The sequence below is a fragment of the Mytilus trossulus genome, chromosome 2 (genome assembly GCF_036588685.1).
Source record: "Mytilus trossulus isolate FHL-02 chromosome 2, PNRI_Mtr1.1.1.hap1, whole genome shotgun sequence".
Classification (NCBI taxonomy): Eukaryota; Metazoa; Mollusca; class Bivalvia; order Mytilida; family Mytilidae; genus Mytilus; species Mytilus trossulus.
In genome coordinates, this window is record NC_086374.1 from 93,253,639 (window position 1) to 93,281,607 (window position 27,969).

A 27,969-nucleotide genomic window follows, 5' to 3' on the forward strand; every position below is an offset into this window, starting at 1 on the left:
GTAAATGATATGGTATAAGTATTAATGCGTAAATAAACAAAAAAAAAAACAAATAAGAAAAATTATATCCGGAATTTGTACGTGTCTTTTCGAAGACTCTAGACGACTTTGTAGTTTATTAATCAAACTTCCGTTTCAGTTGTGAGGATAAACAAATTTTCTTTGAACAGTTGAATCCTTTGTTCAATGTTTTAGAAAAGAAATGGAATGTGAATATACCAAAGACAGATTAAGTGAAGCACTTGTCCTCGCAAGAACTAGAGCAACTGATTTCGAAAGCGTGAAAAAGCTCAACTTTTGGTATTTTTTAATTATTTTTAAGGTTCATCATAAGGAATTGAAAAATATGGCCGTGTTTACACCTCAAAAATTACTATGAGTACAGACAAACTGGTACATCCAGGAAAGTTCTAAGGCATGGCAGGAACTAGATATATAAAAATTATATGAAGTCTACGTTTCAGAAAATTAAAAACTTACCTGCATTTTGATGTGCATTTTTTTCCAGTCTGCAGAAGATAGAAAAATAAACAAACACCGACTTTCATTTGATACGGTCCACTCAGTTACACAGTTTAAACCTGTTAAATCACCTTTTGTTTACAGGTGTATATTGTCCATCTATTGTCCATTTAAATCAATACTACTCACAACATTGATTATATGAGGGGAGTTTCTCAATCGTTTTCACTACTTAGTTATTTTTTGCACATTCTGCAGTAACGAAAAAAAAATGGATAGCAAAATCTAGAAAAGTTTATAATTTTCTGAAACATAAAATGCATTTAAAATTTATATATCTAGTTCCTGCCATCCCTCAAAACTGTTACAGGTGTATAGGTTAGTCTGTACTCAGAGTAAAATTTGGGGTGTAAATACGGCCATTTTAGCCAAAAGGTTATGATGAACCTTAAACATGACATGAATCAATTTTAAATAAAAGTAGAATAACACATCAAAAAGTTTCCAACTGCAAGAAACACACAACAAATACTTTTTATAAAGCTACCATTTCTCTTCTTCAAACTCTATGGAAAGAAAGAAAAAAAGATTTTGTAAATGAACAGGATTTTACATACATGTACATGTCACCTTCGCTAGCCAGGGGTAACGATCCACTTCCACTCTGCATCTAGTCCATATAATTATGACGTCTTGAAAGGCTATTCTATTTTTTTTCTTTGACACCTTACTTCGACTGTCATAATTATTTGGACTATTCTGCATCCAATCAGAAAGCGCCTATCACATGATCACCTGTAAATGTAGTCTTTAGAAATGTAGGTAATCAATTACCAAGCCATGGTGCTTATACACCTTATCGCTAATCCTGGCTGACCTGGCCGCTTGAAATTTTGACACATATACAACAATAACTTTCCTATTGTGGCTTCAGATATTTTGTTTTATGACGACAAAATTTTACAGTAACCTGTGTGAAATCCAGTAATGGCAGACAAATAGCAATAAGGTGTAGTGTGCAACAAGTCTGTACCCCCAAAAGAAACAACGATTTTAAGTGACAATTTAAAGGTTCTTTATCAACTAATAGACATGATAGAAGTTCATGTGTATGTTTCTTCCACAAATCATGCAAATGTTGGAATGTCAAGGTGATATTTTCAGTTCCTGTTTTATCAAGTTTGTAGACTCTAGAAAAAATTGTCTAATCGCTACCGAGTTTTCACCTCTACACTTAAGAGTCTGAGAGGTCAAGTGCTACCATTGGTCAAGAATAATGTTATTGGAATGGGCGTGACATAAATCAATTGATAGATGGCCCAACATTGTTATTACAAATGTTGGCTTAATCTGCCAAGGATGGAGTGCACAATTCCACTGAATTACAGACTCCTGACTTTTATAAAACGACAAAATTTATTTACATGTACATTTGTAGCATTGGTAACGGTTCATATAACATTAAATTTGTTGTTTTTTAAAGTTATATAAACAAGAAGATGTGGTATGATTGCCAATAAGACAACTGTCCACAAAAGACCAAAATGACACAGACATTAACAAATATAGGTCACTGTAAGGCCTTCAACAATGAACAAAGCCCATACCGCATAGTCAGCCATAAAAGGCCCAGATAAGACAATGTAAAACAATTCAAACGAGAAAACAAACGGCCTTATTTATGTAAAAAAAAAAGAACGAAAAACAAATATGTAACACATAAACAAATGACAACCACTGTATAACAGGCTCCTGACTTGGGACAGGCACATACATAAGTAATGTTGCGGGGTTAAACATGTTAGCGGGATCCCAACCCTCCCCCTAACCTGGGACAGTCATTCATCATCATGATCATAACATTAAAGAATTGTGTGCATTTGGTGTATCTATAACATTTACATCGTTTTATTTTTTACAGGGGTTCAGGCATTAGAGATGTGAGTGTGGTGAAGAAACTTCCCAATTTAGAAGTATGTAGCTTAAGGTAGGACATATTTGTAATCAATAAAAAGACTTGTTACAGTATTAACACGAAAACAGGGGTGTTGTTCTAGAAGGTACATCTATCCTAAGATTTATCCTACACACATGTACAATGTATAGGACACATCCTAAGACCAATTTTAGGATAGACTCTTAAAGTTTCATTGCATGTTTACCTTCACTAACAATGACTTAACATGATCTTAATTATGACACTTAATTTGATGTCCTATAGTTCCGAGAGTTGTGATTTGTAAAAGTAATAAATCATTACAGGTCAAAGTACAGCCTTTAACACAGAGCCTTGGTTTACACTGAAAATAGCAAGCTATAAAGGGCCCAAAAATGACTAGTGTAAAACCATTCAAACAGGAAAACCAATGGTCTAACCTACAATGTATATAAAAAATAAGAAACAAGAACTTATAAGTTTGAATGTTCCTTTAGAATGTTTTGCCTCTCTTTCTCTTATCATTTCTTATGATTTAAAAAAAAAAGCTTTGAATATAATAATTTGAGTATTATATATAGCTGAAATGCACAATTTGGGACAAACGGCTATTTTCAATCCAATTCTGATTTTATAAGTACATGTACTATATTCAGTTATTAAAATCAAATGTATATAATACATTATTTTTTTCAAATGCAATTTTATTTTATTTTATTGGTTTCTAAGACAATTCAATCCACAGACCTTCCATTAAAATGAAATTGTTTGTATACATGTTGTATTGATGAATTAGCTTCATATAATTCTTTGCAGTGTGAATAACATATCAACATTGGAGGACTTTTCAGAATGTGAAAATCTTAGGGAAATATTCATTAGAAAAAATAAAATTGAAGATTTATCAGAAATTTGTCACTTAAAGACATTGCCAAACTTGAAGAATTTATGGTTGGCAGATAACCCATGTGATCAGACTGAAAACTACAGACAAACTGTATTGAAAACTCTACCAAATCTTCAGAAGTTAGACAACATAGGTAACCCAATTTTATTATTTGATTGTACATGTTGTAGATCTAGAGCTTTAGAGTGTAGTGTCATAGAGTGATCCCCCACAAACTGTGTATTAAGAATCTTGGTTAACAGTGAATTTTTAAATAGGTTCATGTACCTAGATAGGCAATCTAGGCACAATCTTTATAAAATCATATCAGATACATATAGTATCACATTCAATCAATATACATGTAGTATAAATCAATATTTATGTAGAATTACATTCAATCAATATACATGTAGTATCACATTCAATCAATATACATGTAGTATAATAAATCAATATTCATGTAGAATCACATTCAATCAATATTCATGTAGTATAATAAATCAATATTCATGTAGAATCACATTCAATCAATATGCATGTAGTATAATAAATCAATATTCATGTAGAATCACATTCAATCAATATGCATGTAGTATAAATCAATATTCATGTAGAATCACATTCAATCAATATGCATGTAGTATAAATCAATATTCATGTAGAATCACATTCTTTCAATATACATGTAGTATCACATTCAATCAATATACAATATGTACAATATACATGTACATGTACATTGTACTATCACATCCATAACTTAATTTAAAAGATGATCATTTCAGATAGCTTTTCATTTCGATCAATATATCATTACATTATCATAATGCTAAAAAGCCCTGGGAAGAATATTTCAGTATTGTTGTTTTTAGTCAAATATGTGAATTTTTACATGTTTATGATGCCACAGTGACAGCAAAACTATGAATACAAATGATCATTGTACATATGAAATCTCATCACATCTGCACTGAGAAAATTTCCAAAATTTGCAGTTTCTGAAGCCTTATAATTAATATTATCAATACTGTAAGTTATTTAACCAATTTTTCTTGTTAATATCCTTATGACATGTAGAAGTACATATAATTATTAGACACTTTTTTTCAATTTAATTTCTTAGATTATTAGGTTTAAGATATTTACTTTTTTACACATTATTGAAATACATGTTTCACTAATTTCCAATATTTTAGCTGTGTCAGAAGATGAGCTTGCTCAAGCCCAGGAGGACGGTGTAGATTTGTCACTTGATGGAGATCAAGATGATGAAGATGAAGAGGTCCAAAATGAGATAACTGATGAAACACAGCAAGAAATTAACAAAAATGAAGAGGAAAATAAAATAGACGCAACAGAAAGTGAAATTGACACTCAGTCTTCTAAAAATGAAACTCCTATTTCAAATGGTGCTACTAAAAAAGATATTAATAAAAAGAAAGAACAGAAGCCGAGAGAAAAAGGACTTGCTGATTCCATGTTAGATCCAGTAACATTGTCTTGGGAGGAAACAAAGTAAGTACAGTGGAGGTAGATCAGAGGGAGAGGGGAAATAGAATGATATCTCTTGCTAAAGAAAGTCAGTTAGCAGGGGCAGATTCAGGTTGAGACGTGGATGTTGTGCATCCCCCTTAAATTTGCAGAGCATGGCAAAACTAAGCCCCCCCTCCCCTTTAACCTAAAATTATGGATCTTCCCCTGGTTGACAAGATTACCCACTACCACTTTTAATGTGTACATGTAGTAGTACTTGGTGTTATTCAAAGTCAAAGTCAAATTTTTCTAGAAAAATTTCATGCACAGTGTGCATGGTGTGTAAACTGTTAAAAATTCCCAAAAAAATTTTGAACAGAGAATATCAGGCAAAGCAAACTTTTAAATCCATGCAACTCATCATTATAAAGTTCTACACCAAATTTCAAAATCATTCCACTTAACACAACTTGAGTAACATGTGTTAAAATTTATGGATAGAACAGACAGAGAGACAACTAACTTTGTTATCAATTCCTTTTACCTGCCTGTATTCTACATAGATTACTGCAGTGATCAATAAGTTGAAATCTTCTTTAGCCACCACATAATTAAACTTTATACTATTAAACTATGACCTGTGCATAAAGTAAAGTTTACTTGTTTCTTAGATGATATATGTAATATTTACCACTTGATGTTTAAACTTTAATTTTACATGTACATGTATAATCAATCAGCTTATGTATTTATTTGTTATACTTTCAGTAAAATCAGAGAAGAGTTGGGATTGAAACCACTGCCATTAGAGAAAATAACATCTCCTAGACCAGTGCGGAGTACTAAAGAAAAATCACGGGTATGAACTGTTCACTTTATATTTTTAACTAAAATGTAGTGTTATAATCAGAATGATTAGTTTTATACATGTTATAAGTACATATACATCAAATTAAATTAGAAAATAAAAAATTTCACTGGGTCAGTCCTCCATTATATTATTTGATCTTCAGACAACATTTTCATCCCAATAGTCTACTTTTCATGCTGTGGAAACTAACTAAGATTGCATTTTATATTTTAATTTTTATAATATATCTCTATAGAGGTTGTTCACTTATTGTTTAAATTATGACAAAACAAAGTTTTTGAAACATTTTCATACCATTATGTCATGCATGTATATATTATTCTTGACTTTGAAGTTTGTGCATTCGCCTTTTCATTACTGTAGTCCAATATTTAACTTGCTTCTTTCAAAGTTAGCTCTGCTTTTTTCAGAAAACTGTTAAGAAGGGCATTTTACACAAAGAGTAGAATTGTGCTCAAGTTCTATGAAATTGTGTTATTTTCTATAACTACAAACCCATAAGGACAACACAATGCATTTAAATATTTTTAGATGAAACAATTCATAATATATTTCTTTTTTTTTTAGAATGCCCATGTGTTACAAGCTGTTTTGCTTCTTTTAAGAGATCTGGATAAAGACCATCTTGAGATTGTTCAGAACACAGTGCAAAAAATGCTCTCATCGGATTCTTAAAACAATGATTAATTTTTACAATATAAATCATTCACATATTAACCAATTTTCTTATGATTTTTCAATGTTATATTGATTGTTACGGAAGCTTTAAGGAAAAATCTGTGTTACTGTGGAGTCATTTATTTTCGTGGGTACCAATTTTTGTGGATAGAGGAAAAATTACATGTGTGTTGATATTTAATTTTGTGGTTTTGGCAGTCTGCATACAAACCTATAGTTAATATGTTATTCGTTAAACATTTAATTTCGTGGTTCACCTGTACCCACAAAATTCACGAAAATTGGTATCCAACGAATTATAATGAATCCACAGTATTCAAGTTTGTTTTATTAAAAGTGAAACGGCTATATCATGGTAACTACCCCTTACATTTTCCACTGGACTTTAAGTTAACAAAAATAAATTGATCAATGATTTTACATTTTTTCTAGAATTCTGCTTATTTAAAAGAATTATTTTTTCAACAACTCATATTTTTAAACTGATATTTCATTAATCTGAATCTAAAAGAAAATTAGTAAACTTGTAAATGATTTATTTTGTATTGTTTGTGTATAAGATACTACAAGAAATAGATTGTGTAATTGTTGCATGCAACTTGCATTTATGTATTTATTCCATGTTACTAGAATCATATATATTTTCATATTTTTTTTCATTCTTTTTTGTACTCTTTCTGAAATTGTCAAATGTATTAACTAAGAAGGCATTTTTATACACAAAAATTAGACACAGAATAGAGAGTACAGGGTAATAAACAAAAGGCCATATTTAAGGGCAAGAAATAAAGAATAGAGAAAAATAAAGAATAGAGAATAATCGTGTGCTAAATTAAAAAGAATAGTGGAGAAAAGGCAAAGGAAATATAAAGAATAGAGAAAATTGAATAAAAATATAAAGAAAAGAGAAACAATGGCCCTCATCCAGACCCTCACACATGTCACCAGATTTCAAAGGTTCTGATGTTCAAATAATGCCTCAGAACCTATATAGAAAACAATGATTAAAAGGCTCAAGTTTTCATGAAATCACAGAAATTTACATTCACAAAATATTTTTTTTTCACAATATATACCAGTTTAGTATAAGTTTGTTTTATTTAAGGAGGCTCGCGGGTATAAGATTTTCCGAAAAAAAATAAACTTTTATTTTACATTACAAATTCGATACATTACCTTAAGTAGTTGTAACTTTATCATATGGTACAAAAATCATTCCAAAAAATTAATTCGTGTTGACCCCAGGTGACTTTTAAAATGTCGATATCATTGCAAAAGCTCTAAATTATCTCCCTTTGTTGAAAAAATGCCATTTTTTGGCATTAAAATAGAAATATCTTTTTTAACTCATCGGTGACCTATATTTTTTATTGTTGTTTTTGAATAAGCTGTATATAAACTATCTAATTGTAAAATTTAAACGATTTCTGTAATTTAGTTCTTTTTTTATTTCGATAATACCGCTATTTCTCCTATTAGTTCAACAGAAAAAAAGGACATTAACAAAAATGTATGCTTCTTTCGAAGGCAGATTGTGAGCGTAAATGAACGGTGACCCCATTTTTTTATTTCATTTTTCCATTCAGGATAAGATGAACTTCATTTATAGAATAATATAGCGAAATCTTATATTAAATAAAAAAAAATCATTTAGACCCGCGAGCCCCCTTAAGATATCTTTTATGGGATCAGAAATGGATCAGCAAGTCTTTAGTTTTATCTATAATGATTGAAAAAAAAATATAAAATTGAAATGTTAACAATTTATAATTTCAGCATCACAACACATAAAATCTTTTTGAATTTTAAATTAATTTAATTTACCATCATACATTTTTTGCTATTTGGAAAGATATTTTTAGTGCAATAATTAGCATAGATTTTAAATATCAAATTTTCACAAATTATCTTTACATCTTTATCTTATTGCTAAAAAAAAAAAAAAAAAAAAACTGTTTTCAAAAAATATATAGAAGAAATTAACAGTGATCCTTAAAACTGAAAAATGTAATTTCAAATATTCATTAAAAAAATCTTCAATATTTATTAGATATAAATAAAACAAGATGAGTTATATGTTTATGAGACAGAAACCCGAAACTACAAATGATGAAAATATTTACCCCCATATAAGCAGACCTATGCTATATCATTGAATTTTTTCTTCAGCATCCATTATAAATCTAGAATGATATAGTATTGTTATCATATATATTATTGATACAAAATTGCAATAAAATTTGTCTTGCCGATATATTTTTGTTATTTCCTTTTATTCCTTCCTATAAGCCATCTCCAGACATCCATGACTAAAATGTTGGATATAATGTGTGGTATTTTTATTCAAATTGTTGAATGCGGACATCTTGTTTTCAGCATTTTTCCCTTATTTTGCAGACAATTTTTTTCTGTTTTTCTTTATCAGAATTAATTAAGAGACCTGTCATTTCCAAATAATTTTTAGCACATCTGTGAGCATTTGCATCACATGAAATCCATAGTCTGTTGTAGTTTAAAGTCTCAGTTGTAAGTTAGCTTTACATGGCATACATAATCTTCTAACGTAATCAAACCAAATGGCATTTTAAAAAAAGGGGTGCATGAACTTGTGTTCAAGTAAAATAAGTTTGAATGATAAAAACCAGTTTAAAACTGAAATCATCAGCTGGTTCCTCATCAGAGTAATTACCTTTTTAATGATGATTTTTTGGCATAGTATATTTACCTTAAAACTGTAGATAGATACAAATTTTAAGTAGGAAACATGATTAGTTAGACATGATCTCTGACATTTAATCTGTGTTAGCCTATTGTCTTGAAAACTGTAATAGAAAGATAGAATCTTTTCAAAGACAAAAATGATAAAACAGACACCAGAGTTATTGCCCTAAAATGAAAATATATACTTTTTGTGTGTTTTTTGGGCATAACCAAAGTCGACGAAGAGAAACTGGAAACAAAATCTTAGCAATACAGATTAAAAAAGATTTTAGTCGTGAATAATATTCTTGTCTAAAATGTTGGAGGGTGTCCATAGACGAAGATGCACAGATACCTACCTAGGTGGGTGATACTGGCTCCGTAGAGCCTATAATTAGATTTTTCTCATAATATGTTGTTATACAACCGTTCATGTTTAGTTGGAATAGTTGAGTGCCAAAAAACTCTGCCAGAATATTTGTCTGTCTCAATTTGGGTGTCTGCAATTCAATGGTTGTTACTGGTTGCTATCTCATATTTGGATTTCCCATTGTTTTGTTATACATTAAGTCGTTTGAATTGTTCTCGTGATGGTGCTTTTTATAGCTTGCTATATAGTATTTGTTGTAATATAAACATATTTGCTTAAACCAGTTTCTTATGGACTCTGGTCTATATTTAATCAGTGTAGATCATACTAGGCGCCTTGTTTAGAATAATTAGATATTTTGATATGACCTGTTAGATCTTTAAAAACAAATATTGAATTGTCTTTAAAAATTATTTTTTCTATTGAAGTTTGACTGCTGGGTTGTTTAAAAATAACATTGATTTTGATTAAAACCACACCTTGGGAATTGTAAGTCTCCCTTGAAGCTAATGTATACAAATTTAATAATGACTTCACAAAATCAACAGACAAAACCAAACCAGGGGGCATTTGGAAAAGAAGTTGCTATTTCCCAAAACATTTTGCCTTCCTGTTTATTAGCTCATACCACGTCATTGGTTTTCTCTGAATTGTTTCACATTTTTTTTATCTATGGTATTTCTATACCTTACTATACAGTATTGGTTTTTGCTTTTTATTTCAGTGTTAAAGGCTATCCTATGACTGACATGTAGTTGCTAACACCTCAAAGTTTGTACATTAGTTAGTGAGGTTTCCATTTGCAAATATAGCTCTCTTTATTATCATAGTTGACAATTAAACTGAGGTTACAAGATGACATCAGTGATCCGAAAACAACTTATCTTTAATACAGGGTTTTGATAATTGCGAAGAGTCAATTTCGGACTGGAGGTCAATTTCAGATGCCACATGCTGGCAAAATAGAACATATATTTGGCCATGCACTATTGGGAGATTTGCGTTTTTGTTTCCTCAAATTTTGTCAATTGATAGTCACTGAGAAGACAAAAATATATTAAAAACTCATATGCCATTTGAATTCTCCAGTATAACAAATTATCCAAGAAGTAGATTATCTTCGCCGTGTTTGGCACAACTTTTTGGAATTTTCGGTCCTCAATGCTCTTCAAATTTATACTTGTTTGGCTTTTTAACTGTTTTGATCTGAGCGTGACTGATGAGTCTTATGTAGACAAAATGCGCGTCTGGCATATTAAATTAAAATCCTGCTATCTATGATAACTATTAAGGGAATTAAGATTTAAAAGAGATGTCAAAAAAAACAAAGGAAAATTCTAACCCATAAGTCAAAAATAAAAATAGACAATGTTAGAGTTAAAAACGAAAAAGACAGACAAACTAAATTACACGAAACACAACGTAAAATGAGAAAAACTAATCCCGCCTAAAGATGTGATCTCAAGTGCTCAAGAAGGAATATTAGATCCTGGTCCAAATATAGCACTTGTCGTAAAGTTCTTTTTAGAACATACCAAGTGTTAACTTTAATTTGGAAGGTCACAATCCGGAAAAAGAGACTGGGCATTAGGAACATATCCGCTATCATCTGTGAAACGAATATTCCATAATGGTCAACCAAGGCGTGATGTCATCGGTAAAATTTACTTTAGTGGGGGAAAGGAAAATACAAACACTGTGATATTGTATAAACTTGAAGATATATAGTCCGTTTACAGGTGATGCTTAGATGTTGCTACATGAATATAGAAACTTCACAACTGGGAAGCTGGAATAATCCCTTTTATCGATAAGTTTTGTTTTCGACCGACCCTTATTGTCCATTTCTAGATGGAAGTCAACCTATGGAACAGACATAACTGCATCAGTTGTATCCTCGATCGATTGGGGAAATGTAATTGATGTTTTATACATTATCCCCAAATTTTGAATTATTTAGTGAGACAACCAGATCAAGTTGATAAACTGCTAAAGCTGAGAAGGAAATCACATGAACTAAGAAGAAAGTGTCAAAGCTTATGCAAAGACACGGATTACAATTCATCATCGGCGATTGAATTTAAACGGCAGGAAGGACACAGTCTTACAAAGATAATACCTAATAATCAACAAATTACTTGTATCTTAGGATTAGCCATTATCAAATGAAGATTAAACAAGGTATTGTTGATGGCCCTAGAAATACAATATAGAAACCGAAATGTTGACAACAGGACGTACAGATGACAAGACAACATATTGCATTAATCATACTATAAGCTGTTTTCTACTTCGTCAAAAATCAACCTTATAATGAGGTGATATTTAGTGTTGTATATTTCTTATATTAAATAACCCTAAAAAAATATTGTACATTGTTTTGGGTAATTTTTTTAAGAAAAGGTCCAATATTTAATCTGATTTTTTTTTAAATGATTGAGATTTGAAACATTAGATTATCTATTTTATATTTCTAATTCATTATACAAATCAAAGTTCTTAATTTCAAACCAAGGGGAGCTGGCGGGACATAATTCCAACAATACATTCTTAGTTATCACACATACACATATATATGATCGAAGATAAAATTAAAATTCACATAAAGTGAAGGTTATTATCATGTCTGTAATAGATATTTATAAAACAATATAAAATATCACAACATATAACATGTTATAATGATTATTATCATTTTTGGATAAATAATTTTAGTTTTTAAAGTATCATATTTGTAATGCCACTGCCATGTCAGAGTGCAAATACAAATAATATAATGATTTAACAGATATTTTCTCGCAGATGTCCACCTAGTTTCTGATTTAGAAGAGCCAGTTGAAGAAATAAATAATAAAAATCACTAGAATGGAAAAGACACCAATAGCAACTGCATTGAGCCATGTTTAGAGATCATAAGAGTATTATGATAAGACGTCCCTTTCTTAAAAAAATACAAATAAAAATGTAATAAAACAAATATGTTTGGCCTTTGAAATTTTCGCCATCCCAACAGCAGTGATTTCGTTACTTATCAAATTAGTGTTTCTCAAGATATTCATAGATGCAACTATATCTGAGCGTTCTTATACCATCATTTAATTGTGCATATGAACGTGTATCTTCAAAGGACTAACTATATATATTCCTAAAAAATGAAGATTGGATCACTATGATAATGATTAAATTGACACACATCAACCTGTATCCGAAATCCAAAATGTATGTTAGTGCATAAATCATATTATAACAGTTCATTTTTACAATTTTCCGATATAAGAATATAAAAGTATGTACAAGAGAAGGCACCTAATTCAAAACGTAAACTATCAACAAATTCATTTATATACAATACTTGTATAAATAAAAAAAAATACAATTCTTGGGTTGATGAAGTATTACTTTGGATTAAATAAAGGTTGAATTTATTGTCAGTAAATAATTTTATAAAGTGTCGCTGTATAACCGTTTAACATGACTAATGTGTTCGAGTTCATGTCATAATCTATCATTGTTGTAGGTTCGTCACGTATTACTTTACCAATTTTGCCATCGCACGATATCGCCTGAACACCATCAGATTTATTTAGAACTACAACGTTTCCATATTTGTCTACCACAAGAGATGCCTGCACACGATCATTGTCCATTGCAGAGAACCGGTAACCTATTTCCGACAGATGCTGACGAGGAAAAAGTGAACTATTGTAGTTATCATAGGCATGAAATGTGGAAACCGTCCCTGGTAGCTGTTCATCAAGTGTCGTTAATCTGTAACTGTCATTTGTACGGAACTGGAAATTCATATCCCACATGTGTTTTTCTGCGGGTTTTGAACTATTATTTCTACTGCCGAACTTCCACAGAGTATCACCTGTTAAATCGCAACACACAACTTTTCCGCCTCCACATTTAAAGCATATTTTGTTTCCAAATTGAGCCAGTTGTAAATTTGATAGAGTTTGATGTTTTTGTACCGGAATACATCCAATTATGTTTCCTGACATGGTTGAAATAAGAATTTCATTCGTGTACAACGTAATACTACCGAGAAATAATTTATGATTATTGAAAACTAGATCGTATATCTCACAATTTCTGTTTATATCGAAACTGCTTTTCTTTTTCTCATCGATTAAATTTATCACATCGATAGTCCGATTGCCATGTGATACAGCTATTCTCTGAATATCTATAACTGTGATGCCAAAGACAGAACCCCTTTGCAAAATAAGACTTTTTTCAAGAGAACCGTCTTCTTTGTGGACAGTAAGCCTGGGATTGTCTCGAACTGCCACTACAAATCTTTTATCAGGCAGAATTCGACAACAAGTTATATTTAGATACTCAAAATGAATATCTTTTATTTTTTCGACCGTTTTTATCATCGGTCCAGTCTCTCCATTTTCTGTCTTCAAGCATTCAGAACCATATTCTACTTCTGGTCTGTAATCAGGTAAAACTTCCCCAAATAGTTTCGAATTCATTAATGAAATAACCTCTGGTGATGTAACAAATAGTAAATCGTTTGGTTGCTCTACGCGTATCATAGGATTCACTGCCTTTTTTATTTCATCGATTGGTTCTAGCACTCTACGACTTAAAATAAAAATACTTTTATCCGAGGCATGCTCTTTGGTAAGTGCTATGTTTCTCTTTATTTCTCTTGCTTCTTTTTTCCTTTCTTTCAAAATATGATGCTTTTCTGTCATTGACTTCACATGTGCATTATGTTTCAAATCATCAATTGCTCTAGCTTCTAATTTATCAAGCTTCTTGTTAATTTTATTTCGTATTTCTTTTATCTTGCAAATTATTTGATCAACCTTATCATCAATATATTCGGCACTTTCTTCATGGCATTTAATTCTATACTCGATTTCTTTAAGCAAATCATCCAATTTTGTTTCCAAATTTGACACATCATCTATTGTATTTGAACTATGTAACGCTTCTTTTACAGTTATGATGTCTTTCGGACCGACAAAGCTCGTCGACAAACATTTAAAACAGAAAACCTTATCTTGTGAGGGACTAAAATATTCAAAATTCTCTCCATGAGTGTTACATCTCTGAAATTTTTTAGAGATGTCTGCAATTTTGAAATAATCGTTTATTGATATCAAGCGATGATCTCGGAGTACCTTATGAAGTTTGTGATCTTTGACACATTCGTTGCAATAACCTTCTTCGCATTCCGTACACAATTTACTTGCTCTTTCCGACTTTCTCTTATATTCACATGGACCACATTTAACTTTAGAATCGTCCGCCATATCACTGTTACAATTAGAACTGTAAATGAAAATAAATTTCATCTAAAACTAAGAATATTATAAGATGCGAAATATGCGATTATTGTTCATGGTTGTAATCTTGCATCATGCATTTATGAATATATTTAGATACCGTATAGCGGGATATTTTCGCGGGGTGTAAATTTTCGCTTATTTCGCGGATTGAACAAAATCGCCAAAATAAATTCCACCAATTTAAAAGTGTACATGCAAAGGTAATGTTAAAAATGTTGAATCCGCCAAAATAATAACCGCCAAAATATTTCGTATACCTTATTCAATGAAAATCGCGAAATTTTACACCCGCGAAAATAACCCGCTATACGGTATCTAAATTCAGAGTAGTTAAAACTTATTTAATACTTCATAAAATTGAACGACTGATTATATACGCAAAAGAATGAATCAACACGTAGCAGATGCAGAATAACCGACTTTCCAGGGTGACAAGAAAGCATACTTCTTTATTATTCAGTAAAACAAAGTGTTTCAACCAATTATGTAAAAAAGATGACTTGGGAACACTTTAAACAGCATACTAGTAAAGTAAATTCTCAAGTTAAGACTATCTTAAAATTGCCTCCATAAGAACGAAAATGTCTGGTATCTTAAAAAATATACAAAATACTCATACTAATCTGATATAAGAAGATGCAGTATTAGTGCCAATCTCTCAACCAAGTTACAATTAAAATCAAACCAATAATTTATGGGTCAAAGTACGGTTTTCAACAAGGAGACGTGTCTCACACCGAGCTATAAAAGGCCTTAAAAAGTGATATGTATAAAACTATTCAATCGTGAAAACCAACGGTATAATCTTTATAAAAAACAAGAAACACTTATGCACAAAATGAAAGTCTTTCTTTTAGCTTGAACTCTTTCTATTTTAGCTTAAAATGTTCCTGTTTTTTGTCATATCTTAAGAAGTATTTAATTTTGCTGTTTGAGTTTAAAATCGGAACAGAAAATGCATGTGACATATGTGAGTTTATATTGGCCTTTACAAAAGACTTGATCAACGAGTCACTGCATGGGCAGATCCAGCCATTTTGAAAAGGGAGGGTTTCAAACCCAGGATTAAGGGGGGTTTTAACCGTAGTCCCCCTATTCAAATGCATTGTCGTGTTCTTATTATATATAGCAATAAAAATGTCGTGTTGGGAGCTCATTCATTATAATATTAAATTTAACAACTCTTTATACAAACAAAAATTTACCTTTAAAATAATGTTGCTTATTCTTTAGTTTTTTATGTTGTGTCATGTGTACTATTGTTAGTCTGTTTGTCTTTTAATTTTTTAGCCATGGCGTTGTCAGTTTACTTTCGATTTATGAGTTTGTATGTCCGTCTGGTATCTTTCGTCCCTCTTTTGTTTTCACCTCGTGCGCATTGGATACAATAACCATTCTTGAAACCTATACTATAATAATTCACACAAAATGGTCTACCAGGAAGTTTTTAACAAGCAAATTCTACATTTTATTTATTTACCTCATTTTTAGAAAGGTTAAGCAGCCAATATTGGATACATAATTAAGTATTCAGTTTCCAAAGTGAATGACAGCAATCCATACAATTTATACAAAATTATTACCTCCCAAAAGCTTTTCGTCCTCTGATAATGATCAAGTATGAACTACGTATACTTTTTGATCTTAATAAATTCAGCGAAGTTGTCTCCCGTTGGCCAAAGCTTCAATAGAAACTAACGCAATCAAGCATTACCAAAAGCAGTTGTAAAATATATCTATTGAATTATGCACTTCATTTCATTTAAAGTTTATATTGTTTCAGAATAGCATCGAATCGTCATTAATGGACATGAACTTTTAAGTTCACACAATTATTTTATTCCAAGGTGTCGAAGCTATTTCCTCTGTGGCTTTTCATGAAAAATTCGTCTCTAGGAAATAGAATTGAAAACATATTGGAAAGTTTCTATTGACTAAAATGCACCAAAACCTAGGTGAGCGACACAGTCTCTGTATAGCCTCTAGTAATTTCGTTATCATATGATGCTGTTATACAACTATGCTCAGTATTTTTTCAACCCTACAACATTCAATATGTGCCTGTACCAAATCAGGAGTGTACAAATAAGGTGGTTGCTTCTGTTGCTGTTTGAACTTTTTTTGGTTTCTAGCGACACTGATGAGTCTTTTGTAGTCGAAACGCGCGTCTGGCGTTTATACAAAATTCAGTCCTGGTATCTATGATGAGTTCATTTGGCTGATATCTCTTTAATTTGATTTTTTTTATTGTTTTGTTATAGTTTTGATCGCTATTTTTTTCGTTTGAACTGTTTGCATTTTGTCGTGTTTGTGTCTTTTATAGTTATACAATATAGGTTTTTCTCGTTGTTGAAGGTTGTAAATTGTAATATAACCTTATTTGTTTTAACAAGTACCGTTTGGACTTTGGTTGATATTTGTCGCAAATCATACCAGAGTCCTTATTTCTAAGAAATTTCTTATTTTAATATGACCTATTGTAGTATCAATTGTTTAGATTCGTGATGGCGTCGGTAAGATTTACGATTAAATTTTTGAAATACTAAAGCGTTTTTCCCTCCGTAATAGATCTTATCTGTATTTGGCAAAGATTTTAGGCATTTTTGGTCCTCCATGCTCAACTTTGTACTTTAAACACTGCTTGATTTGAGCGTCAGTGATCATTCTTTTGTAGATCGTGGCGAAACGCGCGTCTGGCTCAAATACAAAATTACAATATTTGTAAGGTACTGAGTTTATTTACAACCCTAGGTCGATTCCACTGTTGTTGGAGTTTTTATTTCCTATGGGTTTAACCAGCCCAGTAGTCAGCAAGTCAGTACATGTGTTGACTTGAATCATCATTGATATGGTCATAATTATAAATTAGATTAACTGTTTACAAAACCTTGAATTTTGACTTTTAACATTGTTTGATTCGAGCGTCAATGATTATTCTGTGTAGACAAAATGTGCATTTGGTGTAAATACAAAATGTCAACCCTGGTATCAATGATTTATTAACAACCACTAGGTCGATGACACTGCTGGTGGAGTTTTATTCCCCGAGGGTAACTAGCCCAGTAGTCAGCACTTGTGTGTTGACATGAATTATCATTGATATGGTCATAATCATATATTAAATTAACTGTCTACAAAACTTTGAACTTTTTAAGTACTGAGGCTTTTGTACTAATTCAATTTATTTAAGCTTCATCACTTGGAACTCTATGTACGATAGTTTACTTGTGGGCAGCAACTGTCTATACAAGCCCTTGAATATTGTATAAACGGTGAAATATATACTCTATGTAAATATCTATGTTGCTAGAATGTTGCTACAAAGCATTGGAAACTGTATCATTGGAAAGCTTAACTCAGACCATTTGTCGTAAAGTTTTGTTTTTGACGGATCTTTATCATATGACGCAGACTTAACTGCATCAGTTTTATAATGTATTTGGATTCAATATAATAGATGCGTTCAAATATGAGACAGACTTAACTGCATCAGTTATACCTTTTATCTAAATTTTGATGGGATATATGCATTCACGGTTCAATATATTTAACTGTATCAGTTGTATCCTTATTCTCAAGTTCGATGTGATAGATGCGTTCACCTTATGAGACAGCCTTAACTGTATTAGGTGTTTCCTTGATCTCAATTTCGATGGGATAGATGCGTTCATCTTATGAGGCAGACTTAACTGTAACTGTACATGTATCGGTTGTATCATGTTCATTGTGCGATTAACATAGTCTCCGAATTTTGAATTATTTGGTGAGGGAACCAAATCAAGGTGACAAACGGCTAAAACAATTACTATCACATGAAGTTGAACAGATCAGAGGATATAGACTAGTGTGTCAACAGGGTAAGCGTTCTTGATATGCAAGCATCATCCGCCATATGAATTAACACTCGCTCAAAAATGTTACAATCTCAATATCGGAACATAATAGGTTAAATCAAAAATCCAACGATTAACTGGTATCTACACATCTAAGATTGCGAAAATCCAAACAAGTTTATTCTGTACGTTTATTTTACAAATAGTTATCAAAGGTATCAGGATTATAATTTAATACGCCAGACGCGCGTTTCGTCTACATAAGACTCATCAGTGACGCACGGATCAAAATACATGTAGTTGTAAAGCCAAACAAGTATAAAGATGAAGAGCATTGAGGAACTAAAATTCCAAAACGTTATTCCAAATACGGCTACGGTAATATGTGCCTGGTATAAGAAAATCCTTACAAATGCTAAGACTCACTTGATGGTTCATCCCTTTTATAACTAGAAAAAAATCAGGTATATTGCTTTGTGGTCGTATGTCTAACAATCAATCTGATGAATGCGTGTTTATTATACACAGCTGAACTAACGCTATAACACTTTACATTTATTTACATTTGTTATACAGAGACTTCATTTTTGATTGGGACATTATGATGTGTCACCAATCTTTAAATTATCCAAAAATTATCAAACGTTTGAGTGATAGGGTGTATGCTAATTACGGTTTTCAAATTATTTCCATTTCTCAATTTTTGACATTTGATACCAACTATTTGTTAAACTAGTAAAAGTCAGTGCAACTATTTTTATAAGCAGTTTTTCTCTTCGCACTAACACTAAAGCTAGCTACAGCTCAGATAAAGGCGGTATATCGATCTGAGGGTTTTACAAACACAGTTTTGAAGAAGACAAATCTTAACTAAAATCGTATAAACTCAAGGTGCGGAGACATAGTAATTTACTCATGATGTTGATGCATTACCTGTAATTTATGTAGTAGATTCCATTTTTATCACGAAGACAGTGTCAAAGCTCATTCAAAGAAATGGCATATTATTCATCAACGGCACTCAATTTAAAACGGCAAGATTATTCATCAACGGCACTCAATTTAAAACGGCAAGAGGGACATACAAATTACAAAACTACAGCCTTATAATCGAAATACTACTTGTATGTTCGGATTGACCATTATGAAATTAAGATTAGATAAGGAATTGTTGATGGCTCAAAATATACTGTATGGAAACCGAAATGTTCACATCCAGACGTTCCTGAGACGAAAAGACCATAGACTGCATTTATCATAGAAATATAAACCGAGTTTGACTTCAAACGCAACTTATAGTAGATTGTTGATGTTGTATCTTTATTTTATTTGATTTCACTAAAATAATATTGTACATTGCTTTAACATATATCATAAAGTTAGGGTTACTGTTATGGGTGTTTATTTAAAGAAGGTCTAATATCAAATCTGGCTTTTTTAAGTGATTGAGATATTAAACAACCGTGTATTTATTTTCTATTTTTCTTATAATTCATTATCAGATGTTCCTTTCTAACACTCATACAAACAACCGTGTATCCATTTTCTATTTTTCTTATAATTCATTATCAGACGTTCCTTTTTAACACACATACACATTAAAGTGCCATGGAACAAATATTATTGGCCTTTTGGAATCTTCGCGATTCCCAACAAAAGACATCTCGTTACTTCTCAAATGTGTTCTTCTCAAAACATTTCTAAATGAATTTATATGTGATGGTTCTTATGAATCCTTTACTTGTGCACATGAACATGTACCTTCAAAGGACTAAATATATATATTCTTGAAAATTAAATATTCAATTAACTATATATTTTCACTATATGTTTATTTTGACAAAAAATCAGGCTATATCCTAGATCTATGTATATTGTTTTTGAATAAATCTTATAATTAAAATCATTTTTAATTTATTCCCGATATAAAAACACTAGTATATAAATAAGTGCTAGAACAGGCACAAAACTGTAAACAAATTCATTGAAATACAATACATTTATTTTATAAAAAAAAAACAATGTTTATATTATATTTGTCTTTTGAAGTATTATTGTAGAGTTTTATAAAGTTGAATTTAAAGTCAGTAAATAATTTTATAAAGAGTCGCTTTATAACCGTTCAACAAGACTAACATGTTCAAGTTCATGTCATAATCTATCATTGTTGTCGGTTCTTTATGTATTACTTTACTAACTTTGCCATCGCATGATACCGCCTGTACACCATCAGATTTATCCGTAACTATAACGTTTCCATATCTGTCTATCGCAAGAGATTCCGTAATGCTATTCTTGTCATATGCACGGACCCGTGAAGACCTTCGCGACAGATACTCACCAGGGAAATGTGAATCATAATCATCTTCATATCTATGAAATGTTGAAACTGACTCTAATATTTGTTCATCCGGTAACTTCAAACTATCGTTGTCATCTGTACGGAACGGGACATTTATCTCCGATTGGTGCCTTCTTGGGGACTTTGAACTATCCTTTATACTGCCAAACTTCCACAGAGTATCACCTGTTAAATCGCAACACACCACTTTTTCGCATGTTTTGCCTTTGCATGTAAAGTATATTTTGTCTCCAAGTTGAGCCATTTTGAATGTTGATGGAGATTGATGTTTCGGTACCGGAATGCATCCCATTATTTTACCTGACATGGTTGATATAAGAATTTCATTTGTATACACTGAACAACTACCGAAAAATATCTTGTGATTATTAAAAACAAGATCGTATACCTCACAATGTCTGTCTATGTCGAAACTCCTTTTTTTCTCATCGATTAAATTTATCACATCGATAGTCCGATTGCCATGGGATACAGCTATTCTTTGAATATCGATAACTGTGATGCCAAAGACAGAACCCCCTTGCAAAATAAGACTCTTTTCAAGAGAACCGTCTTCTTTGTGGACAGTAAGCCTGAGATTGTCTAGAACTGCCACTACAAATCTTTTATCAGGCAGAATTCGACAACAAGTTATTTTAAGATTTTTCTTCCTTCCACAATCAAAATGTATATCTTTTATTTTTTCAATTGTTTTTATCATCGGTCCAGTTTCTCCAGATGCCGTCTTCAAATCTTGATTACAATATTCTTTTAGCGGTCGGTAATCAGGTCTGACTTCCCCAAATGATTTTGAATTCATTACTGAAATCAGCTCTGGTGAAATTATAAATAGTAAATCGTTTGTTTGCTCTACGCTCAACATAGGATTCACTGCCTTTCTTATTTGATTGACTGGTCCAAGCACTCTATTACTGAAAATGAAGAGATTTTTATCAGAGGCAAACTCTTTAGTAAGTGTTATGTTTCTCTTTATTTCTCTCGCCTCTTTCGCCCTTTCTTTTAAAATATGATGCTTTTCTTTCATTGACTTCACGTGTGCATTATGATTTAAGTTCTCAATTGCTCTAGCTTCTAATTTATCAAGCTTCTCGTCAACTTTCTTTCGTATTTCTCTTATCTTCCAAATTATTTGATCAACCTTATCATCAATATAAGCAGCAATGTCTTCGTGGCATTTAACTCGTTGCTCAACTTCTTCGATCAAATCATCCAGTTGTCTTTCAAGATTTGATGCATAATCTTTTTTATTCGAACTATTTAAGGCTTCTTTTATGGTTATTATGTCTTCCTGGTTGCGATAAGTAAACTGCGTCGACAAACACTTAAAACAGAAAATCTTATTTTGTGAGGGACTAAAATATTCAAAATTCTCTCCATGAGTGTTACATTTCTGATGTGTTTTAGAAATGTCTGCAATTTTGGAATAATCGTCTATTGATATCACGCGATGATCTCGGAGTATTTTATGAAGTTTGTGATCCTTGGCACATTCGTTGCAATAACCTTCTTCGCATTCCGTACACCATTTGTTGGCTTTTGTCGACTCATTTTTATAGTCACATGGACCACATTTAATGATGGAACCGTCCGCCATATTACTGTAACAATAAGAACTGTAAATGAAAATAAATAACGTCTAAAACTAAGAATAAGATGTGAAATATGCGATAATTGTTCATGTTAGTCAGATAATTTTGCATTATTTCCTGGGTGTTGCTGACTTATTGTAGATTTTGTCATGGGTTTTTCAGAGATGAGGTTAAATGATGGTGTTTAAAAATACGCATGATACTGACAGCAATGTGTTTCTATCAGTGCATTAACGACCATAAGTGTTGAAAACTAAAGCTAAACGGTCCAAAACAGAACAGTCAAATACGGTGACCTATAGTTGTTAATGTTTGTGTCATTTTGGTCTTTTGTGGATAGTTGTCTCATTGGCAATCATACCACATCTTCTTTTTTATATAGTCAAAATCTGTTTGAATATGCCTTTGAGTTGTGTAATTTTGTTTAACTTTTTTAGCTATTAGTTAATATTTGGAATATTGTTATGATAATAGGTAGCATCATATAATGATCATGATGATCATAAAACTAAGAATGAAAACTGGGAACGTGTCAAAGAGACAAAAATCTAACCAAAGAGCAGAATTGTATATTTAAACTTTGTGCCTTAAATCAACACGACACCAAAGTGAAAATACGTTTTTGAAATTAATTAATCATATTTGAGTGAGTAGATTTCGAAGTGTCACACTTTCAAACATTCTGAAACATATCTATAATACATTGTGCAATATGTTTCCTTCAAACAATACAATGTTCAAAGGAAACATATTGCACAATGTATTATAGATATGTTAAGTCATTTAAGAGAATTCGATCATTTAGATTCAGAGTACTAGTACTCAAGGGGTACAATCAAAATCACGTGATGGATATACACACACCGGAAGTAACAGTCGAGCAGACCGCTTGAAAGGTAAGAAGTCGTATTAGTTTGTTTATATCAATAAAATTTAACAAATAAGGTAGTGCACCGAATGTCGGATACGATCTAGTTTTGAAATACACAATTATCCTTGCTGGAAAGCGTGCAGTTATTGCAAACACTTCGACACAGTTCCAAAATTTCACCAGATAACTGTGTCGAAGTGTTTGCAATAACTGCACGCTTTCTAGCAAACACAATTGTGTATTTTAAAACTATATACTATCCGACATTCGGTGTGCCAACTTATTAATCAAAATTTAATTGATATAAACAAGAAAATGCAACTACTTACCTTTCAAGCGGCGAGTTCGACTGTAACTTCCGGTGTGTGTATATCCATCACGTGATTTTGATTGTACCCCTTGGTACTACTTTTTAGTAATTTTTTCAATGTTACATCGTTTAACAAAATGTTGTAACCTTATGTATTAAAAAAGGTGACATGGATACAAATTACAGAGCATAATGTGTATCCTCAAATAATAACTATCTTAAGACAATCATAACACACCTACACAGGTGACATGAACTTTGGATATTTCATTGGTTGCACCATGTTTGATAAACAAACGTAGGACAGAAATATCGATATGTCTCCTACAATGGTCTTAAATCCTGCTCAAATACTGCTCCTATAAACAGACCCCTGTAACCTATGTTATTTGTTATAATAACGAATCAGAAGATGGTATCATCCTACACTGCTTACGATTTTGAAGTGGTTTGAACATATTTTTCTTGAATAATGTCCACTATAAACGGTATTTCTATTCCCACACGAAAAGCATCTCAAATTTCGATGGAGAAATAATTGCAACTTTTCACGTACGACAGAAAGCACAGTATAATGCAGTGATATATCTTAACGCGAGACTATTTCCGGCCTGAAGAAGTATATATTAGGTGCCAAGTGTTTGGAAAGTGTCATCCGTGTAAAGTGAGAATAACATACTATTAATAAGTGGCCAAAAAAATATCGAAGAAAACATCGACCAACTTAAGTTTTGTAAATAAAAACAGACAACAGTCCAAAAAACTACAAAGAACATCTAGTTCAGCAATTTTCATGAACCTAACCCGAGTGAACGTAAGCTCTCTGGAAGGGTCAAAAGATCCACCTTCATTATTGACATCCACCTATTTTAGTCTATTTCTATAAGTATCTTATGGTCGTGGCCAGTTATTGTAACACGTTTTCTTCTTCTTGTATCACCCCAATGTTTGAAATGAGATGCTGATAAAATAGACATAAAAAAAAACGAAATAAAATGAGTTAAAAAAAAAGGAAGATTAAAAAAAAACTTACAAAATCATACGAAGCATACGACAAAATGCGTTAATCAGATCATGCAACATTTCTATTGGCTGTTCGATACGTCTTTGATGTTGTGTAATGGGCTAAACAATGTATATTGCTTCCATAGGAACAGAGATACCTGATTTCTGAAGAAAATAAATATAAAAAATACCAACACTAAGTCGTTTACCTTAAAAATATGTATGTTTGCCAACTATTAAGAATATTATTTCTTTTTTGTTTTTGCGTTGATGACTTCACAGTCACATGACAATATTATGTATATGAGCTGATAGATAAAACATTTATAAAACACGGTCAGCCCAATTAGAAGTCACGTTGCCTCCAAAAGAAAATTATTTGAGTTTGAAGCCGGAACAGAACATGCATGTGACGTCATATTGGCCGATGCAAAAAACTTAGATCAGTCAGTCATTGAATTTTCTTTTCTTTTTTTACACAAAGAGAATGTTTATCATAAGAGAAACAGGTTTAACAACTCTTGAGAATTTGATATCGCTTGATATCTAGTCATGTTATATATTTTAAAAAGCTATTAATAAAGTCGTTTAGATGATCATTCATTATCATATTTTGATAAGTAACTCGAATTGATAGCTTTCTCAAATTGTTCTAAAACCTATACAATAAACATTCATACATATAAAATAATAATTTACACAAATTAAAATGGTCTACCAGGAAGTTTTATTTAACAAACAAAATCTACATTTGATTTATTTACCCTAATTTCAGGAAAAGTTAAGCAGTCGATGTTAAGATATAAAATTTAATATTTAGGTTTTCGAAGTGAATGACAGCAATTCATACAATTTATCAAAAATCATTACCTTCCAAAAGCTTTTTGTCCTCAAATTATGAACAGCGTATAATTTCTGATCGTAACAGACTCAGCTGAAGTTATCTCCCGTTTGCCATAGGCTCCAATTGTAACTAAACGCAATAATGCAGTAGAAAATAAGTAATCATTGAATTAAAACTTTTCAGAACAATACACTTTATTTTACTAAATAATATTATGTTTCAGAATAGCATCAATCGAAGCATGGCTCTTTAGTGTAGATAGCTATTGTGTTTCCAGATGTCGTTGATTGCTTAACGTCAAATGGCAAATATGTCCTGCATGTTCGGACGAGAACAAGTTGAAAGTAAAAACAGTAGGAAGGTCCTTGTAATATTCTCTGAGGCCGTATATATATGACGATAATAAGAATGACAAAGAAAGCAGGTGTTCATTTGTATTCCACACGAATATTATATAAAATAATATATGGGGTTTACAAAATCATATCAGACTGATATCAAAGGGAAGTAACTCAACAAACGTAAATCAAGGTACGTAAAGTACTATAGAATAATGTTACATCTCCCTTCTCAACACAAATAAAAATAAAATAAAATGTACAAGCTATACAAATACAATAGACAAATTCAAATTAATGTTCCAATGTTAAGTCAGTGTTCAATAATTGTCCTAGCATAATAAAGTTCATAACACAAGCATAAAAAGACTCAAAATGCATGCATACACCATATATGAATTAGAAAAAATATAAGCATATACAGGAAATTACATTGACTCAATGATTTGAGGCTTTACTATACATAGATATAGGAAGATGTGGTGTGAGTGCCAATGAGACAACTCTCCATCCAAATAACAATTTAAAAATTAAACCATTATAGGTTAAAGTACGGCCTTCAACACGGAGCCTTGGCTCACACCGAACAACAAGCTATAAAGGGCTCCAAAATTACTAGTGTAAAACCATTCAAACGGGAAAACCAACGGTCTAATCTATATAAACAGAACGAGAAACGAGAAACACGTATATATTACACAAACAAACGACAACTACTGTACATCAGATTCCTGACTTAGGACAGGTGCAAACATTTGCAGCGGGATTAAACGTTTTAATGGGCCCAAACCTTCTCCCTTTTTCCTGAAACAATAGCATAACATCACAACATATAAAAACATACGATAAAATATCAATTAGCAGACTTAACTCAATCAAAAAACGTATGATTACACAAAGAACGAATAAATTTGATCTGCGATATCTGAATACAAATGCACAGTTAATTAAATATTAGAGACAAACAGTCATATACGTCCAGATCTTGTAATGTATAAACCATCAGAAGGATTTTTGTGGGTTTCTGTAGTTTCTGTATCGCTCGTAATTTGGGGCGAATTATTTATGTTCAAAGTAGGTTCGGCTAATTCAGGGGGAGTTAAGTTGCACTGCGGTTCGTAACGAACAGGGGGTACAATTGTGTCATTTTCAACAGTAGTAAGGGGTATGTCCTCTCTGGTTCCTATTATACGACGTCTATTGCGTCTATAAATACCACCATCTTGTATTTCTACGATGTAAGACCTACTAGCAGGGTGTTGGCTAGAGATAATAGAAGGTTTCCAGAGTCCATTACTTCCCCTTATTCTGACAGAATCTCCGGAATTTAAAGATTTTAGTGGTTTTGAGCCCTTGTCATAATATTTTTTTTCATAAGACTTTTTACAATCAATTTTATTCTGAACTTCGTTATACATAGGTGTTTTTGGTATAAGTCCCTCTAGAGTGACAGGTAGAACTGACCTGAGTTGTCTGCACATCAGTAAAAGAAGAGGGACGAAAGATACCAAAGGGACAGTCAAACTCGTAAATCTAAAACAAACTAACAACGCCATGGCTAAAAATGAAAAAGACAAACAGAAAAACAATAGTACACATGACACAACATAGAAAACTAAAGAATAAACAACACGAACCCCACCAAAAACTAGGGGTGATCTCAGGTGCTCCGGAAGGGTAAGCAGATCCTGCTCCACATGCGGCACCCGTCGTGTTGCTAATGTGATTACAAATCCGGTAAATAGTCTAATTCGGTAGGTCAAATTCATGAAAGGGAAGGGGATTGTAGTTACGACGTAAGGAACATATCCGATATCATTTGTGAAACGGTTATTCCATAACGGTCAACCAACTGGAACTGTGAAGGGGTATATCCGATATCCAAAGGAGTTGTGCGATACTCCAAGAGAGCAACATATGGGTCTTTACCATCCTTTTTACATTTATTAAACATATTTTTAACAGTTTGTACCGTTTTCTCTGCCAACCCTTTGGATTGAGGGTAAGTGGGACTGGATGTAACATGTTTAAAATCCCATTTTTTCGCAAACTCACTAAACTCTTGGGACGAATACTGAGGACCATTGTCAGAAACAACGGTCTCAGGGATACCAAGTCTAGAAAATGTA

The 27,969-nt window shown here is 31.9% G+C and overlaps 3 protein-coding genes across 5 annotated transcripts; 1 reads left to right on the forward strand and 2 right to left on the reverse strand.

Annotated features, from left to right (window-relative positions):
- The first annotated feature begins 128 nt into the window (after window positions 1-128).
- LOC134708387 (cilia- and flagella-associated protein 410-like) lies at window positions 129-7,408 on the forward strand. The gene is made up of 6 exons (XM_063568876.1): window positions 129-300; window positions 2,384-2,449; window positions 3,215-3,438; window positions 4,484-4,802; window positions 5,529-5,619; window positions 6,199-7,408. Exons 1-6 carry the CDS (start codon window positions 203-205, stop codon window positions 6,304-6,306), a joined length of 906 nt encoding a protein of 301 aa, XP_063424946.1. The 5' UTR covers window positions 129-202; the 3' UTR covers window positions 6,307-7,408.
- Window positions 7,409-12,703: 5,295 nt separating this feature from the next.
- On the reverse strand, window positions 12,704-16,284 carry LOC134708388 (uncharacterized). Its single transcript, XM_063568877.1, has 2 exons — window positions 16,169-16,284; window positions 12,704-14,671 (listed from the first exon to the last, which is right to left on the reverse strand). The coding sequence occupies exons 1-2, from the start codon at window positions 16,171-16,173 to the stop codon at window positions 12,808-12,810; spliced, it is 1,869 nt and encodes a 622-aa protein (XP_063424947.1). The 5' UTR covers window positions 16,174-16,284; the 3' UTR covers window positions 12,704-12,807.
- A 4,284-nt stretch (window positions 16,285-20,568) lies between these two features.
- Window positions 20,569-25,612, reverse strand: LOC134708389 (uncharacterized). 3 transcript variants are annotated; one of them, XM_063568879.1, is made up of 3 exons: window positions 25,529-25,612; window positions 24,687-24,823; window positions 20,569-22,496 (listed from the first exon to the last, which is right to left on the reverse strand). In XM_063568879.1, exons 2-3 carry the CDS (start codon window positions 24,734-24,736, stop codon window positions 20,606-20,608), a joined length of 1,941 nt encoding a protein of 646 aa, XP_063424949.1. In that variant the 5' UTR covers window positions 24,737-24,823; window positions 25,529-25,612; the 3' UTR covers window positions 20,569-20,605. The 3 variants fall into 3 exon arrangements, with proteins under 3 accessions (XP_063424949.1, XP_063424950.1, XP_063424951.1); XM_063568880.1 differs by lacking the exon at window positions 24,687-24,823 and having other exon boundaries at window positions 25,529-25,598; XM_063568881.1 differs by lacking the exon at window positions 24,687-24,823 and having other exon boundaries at window positions 20,569-22,481; window positions 25,529-25,584.
- Between the last annotated feature and the right edge of the window lie 2,357 nt (window positions 25,613-27,969).

Excerpts from the sequence above, each read along its gene's own strand:
- LOC134708387 (XM_063568876.1), top strand. The coding sequence starts at position 203 with ATGGAATGTGAATATACCAAAGACAGATTAAGTGAAGCACTTGTCCTC. Across the intron at positions 2,450-3,214 it reads TTAGAAGTATGTAGCTTAAG|TGTGAATAACATATCAACAT; the intron begins GTAGGACATATT and ends AATTCTTTGCAG. Across the intron at positions 4,803-5,528 it reads TTGTCTTGGGAGGAAACAAA|TAAAATCAGAGAAGAGTTGG; the intron begins GTAAGTACAGTG and ends TTATACTTTCAG.
- LOC134708389 (XM_063568879.1), bottom strand. The coding sequence starts at position 24,736 with ATGTTGCATGATCTGATTAACGCATTTTGTCGTATGCTTCGTATGATT. Across the intron at positions 22,497-24,686 it reads CGTATGCTTCGTATGATTTT|TTCTTATTGTTACAGTAATA; the intron begins GTAAGTTTTTTT and ends TTTCATTTACAG.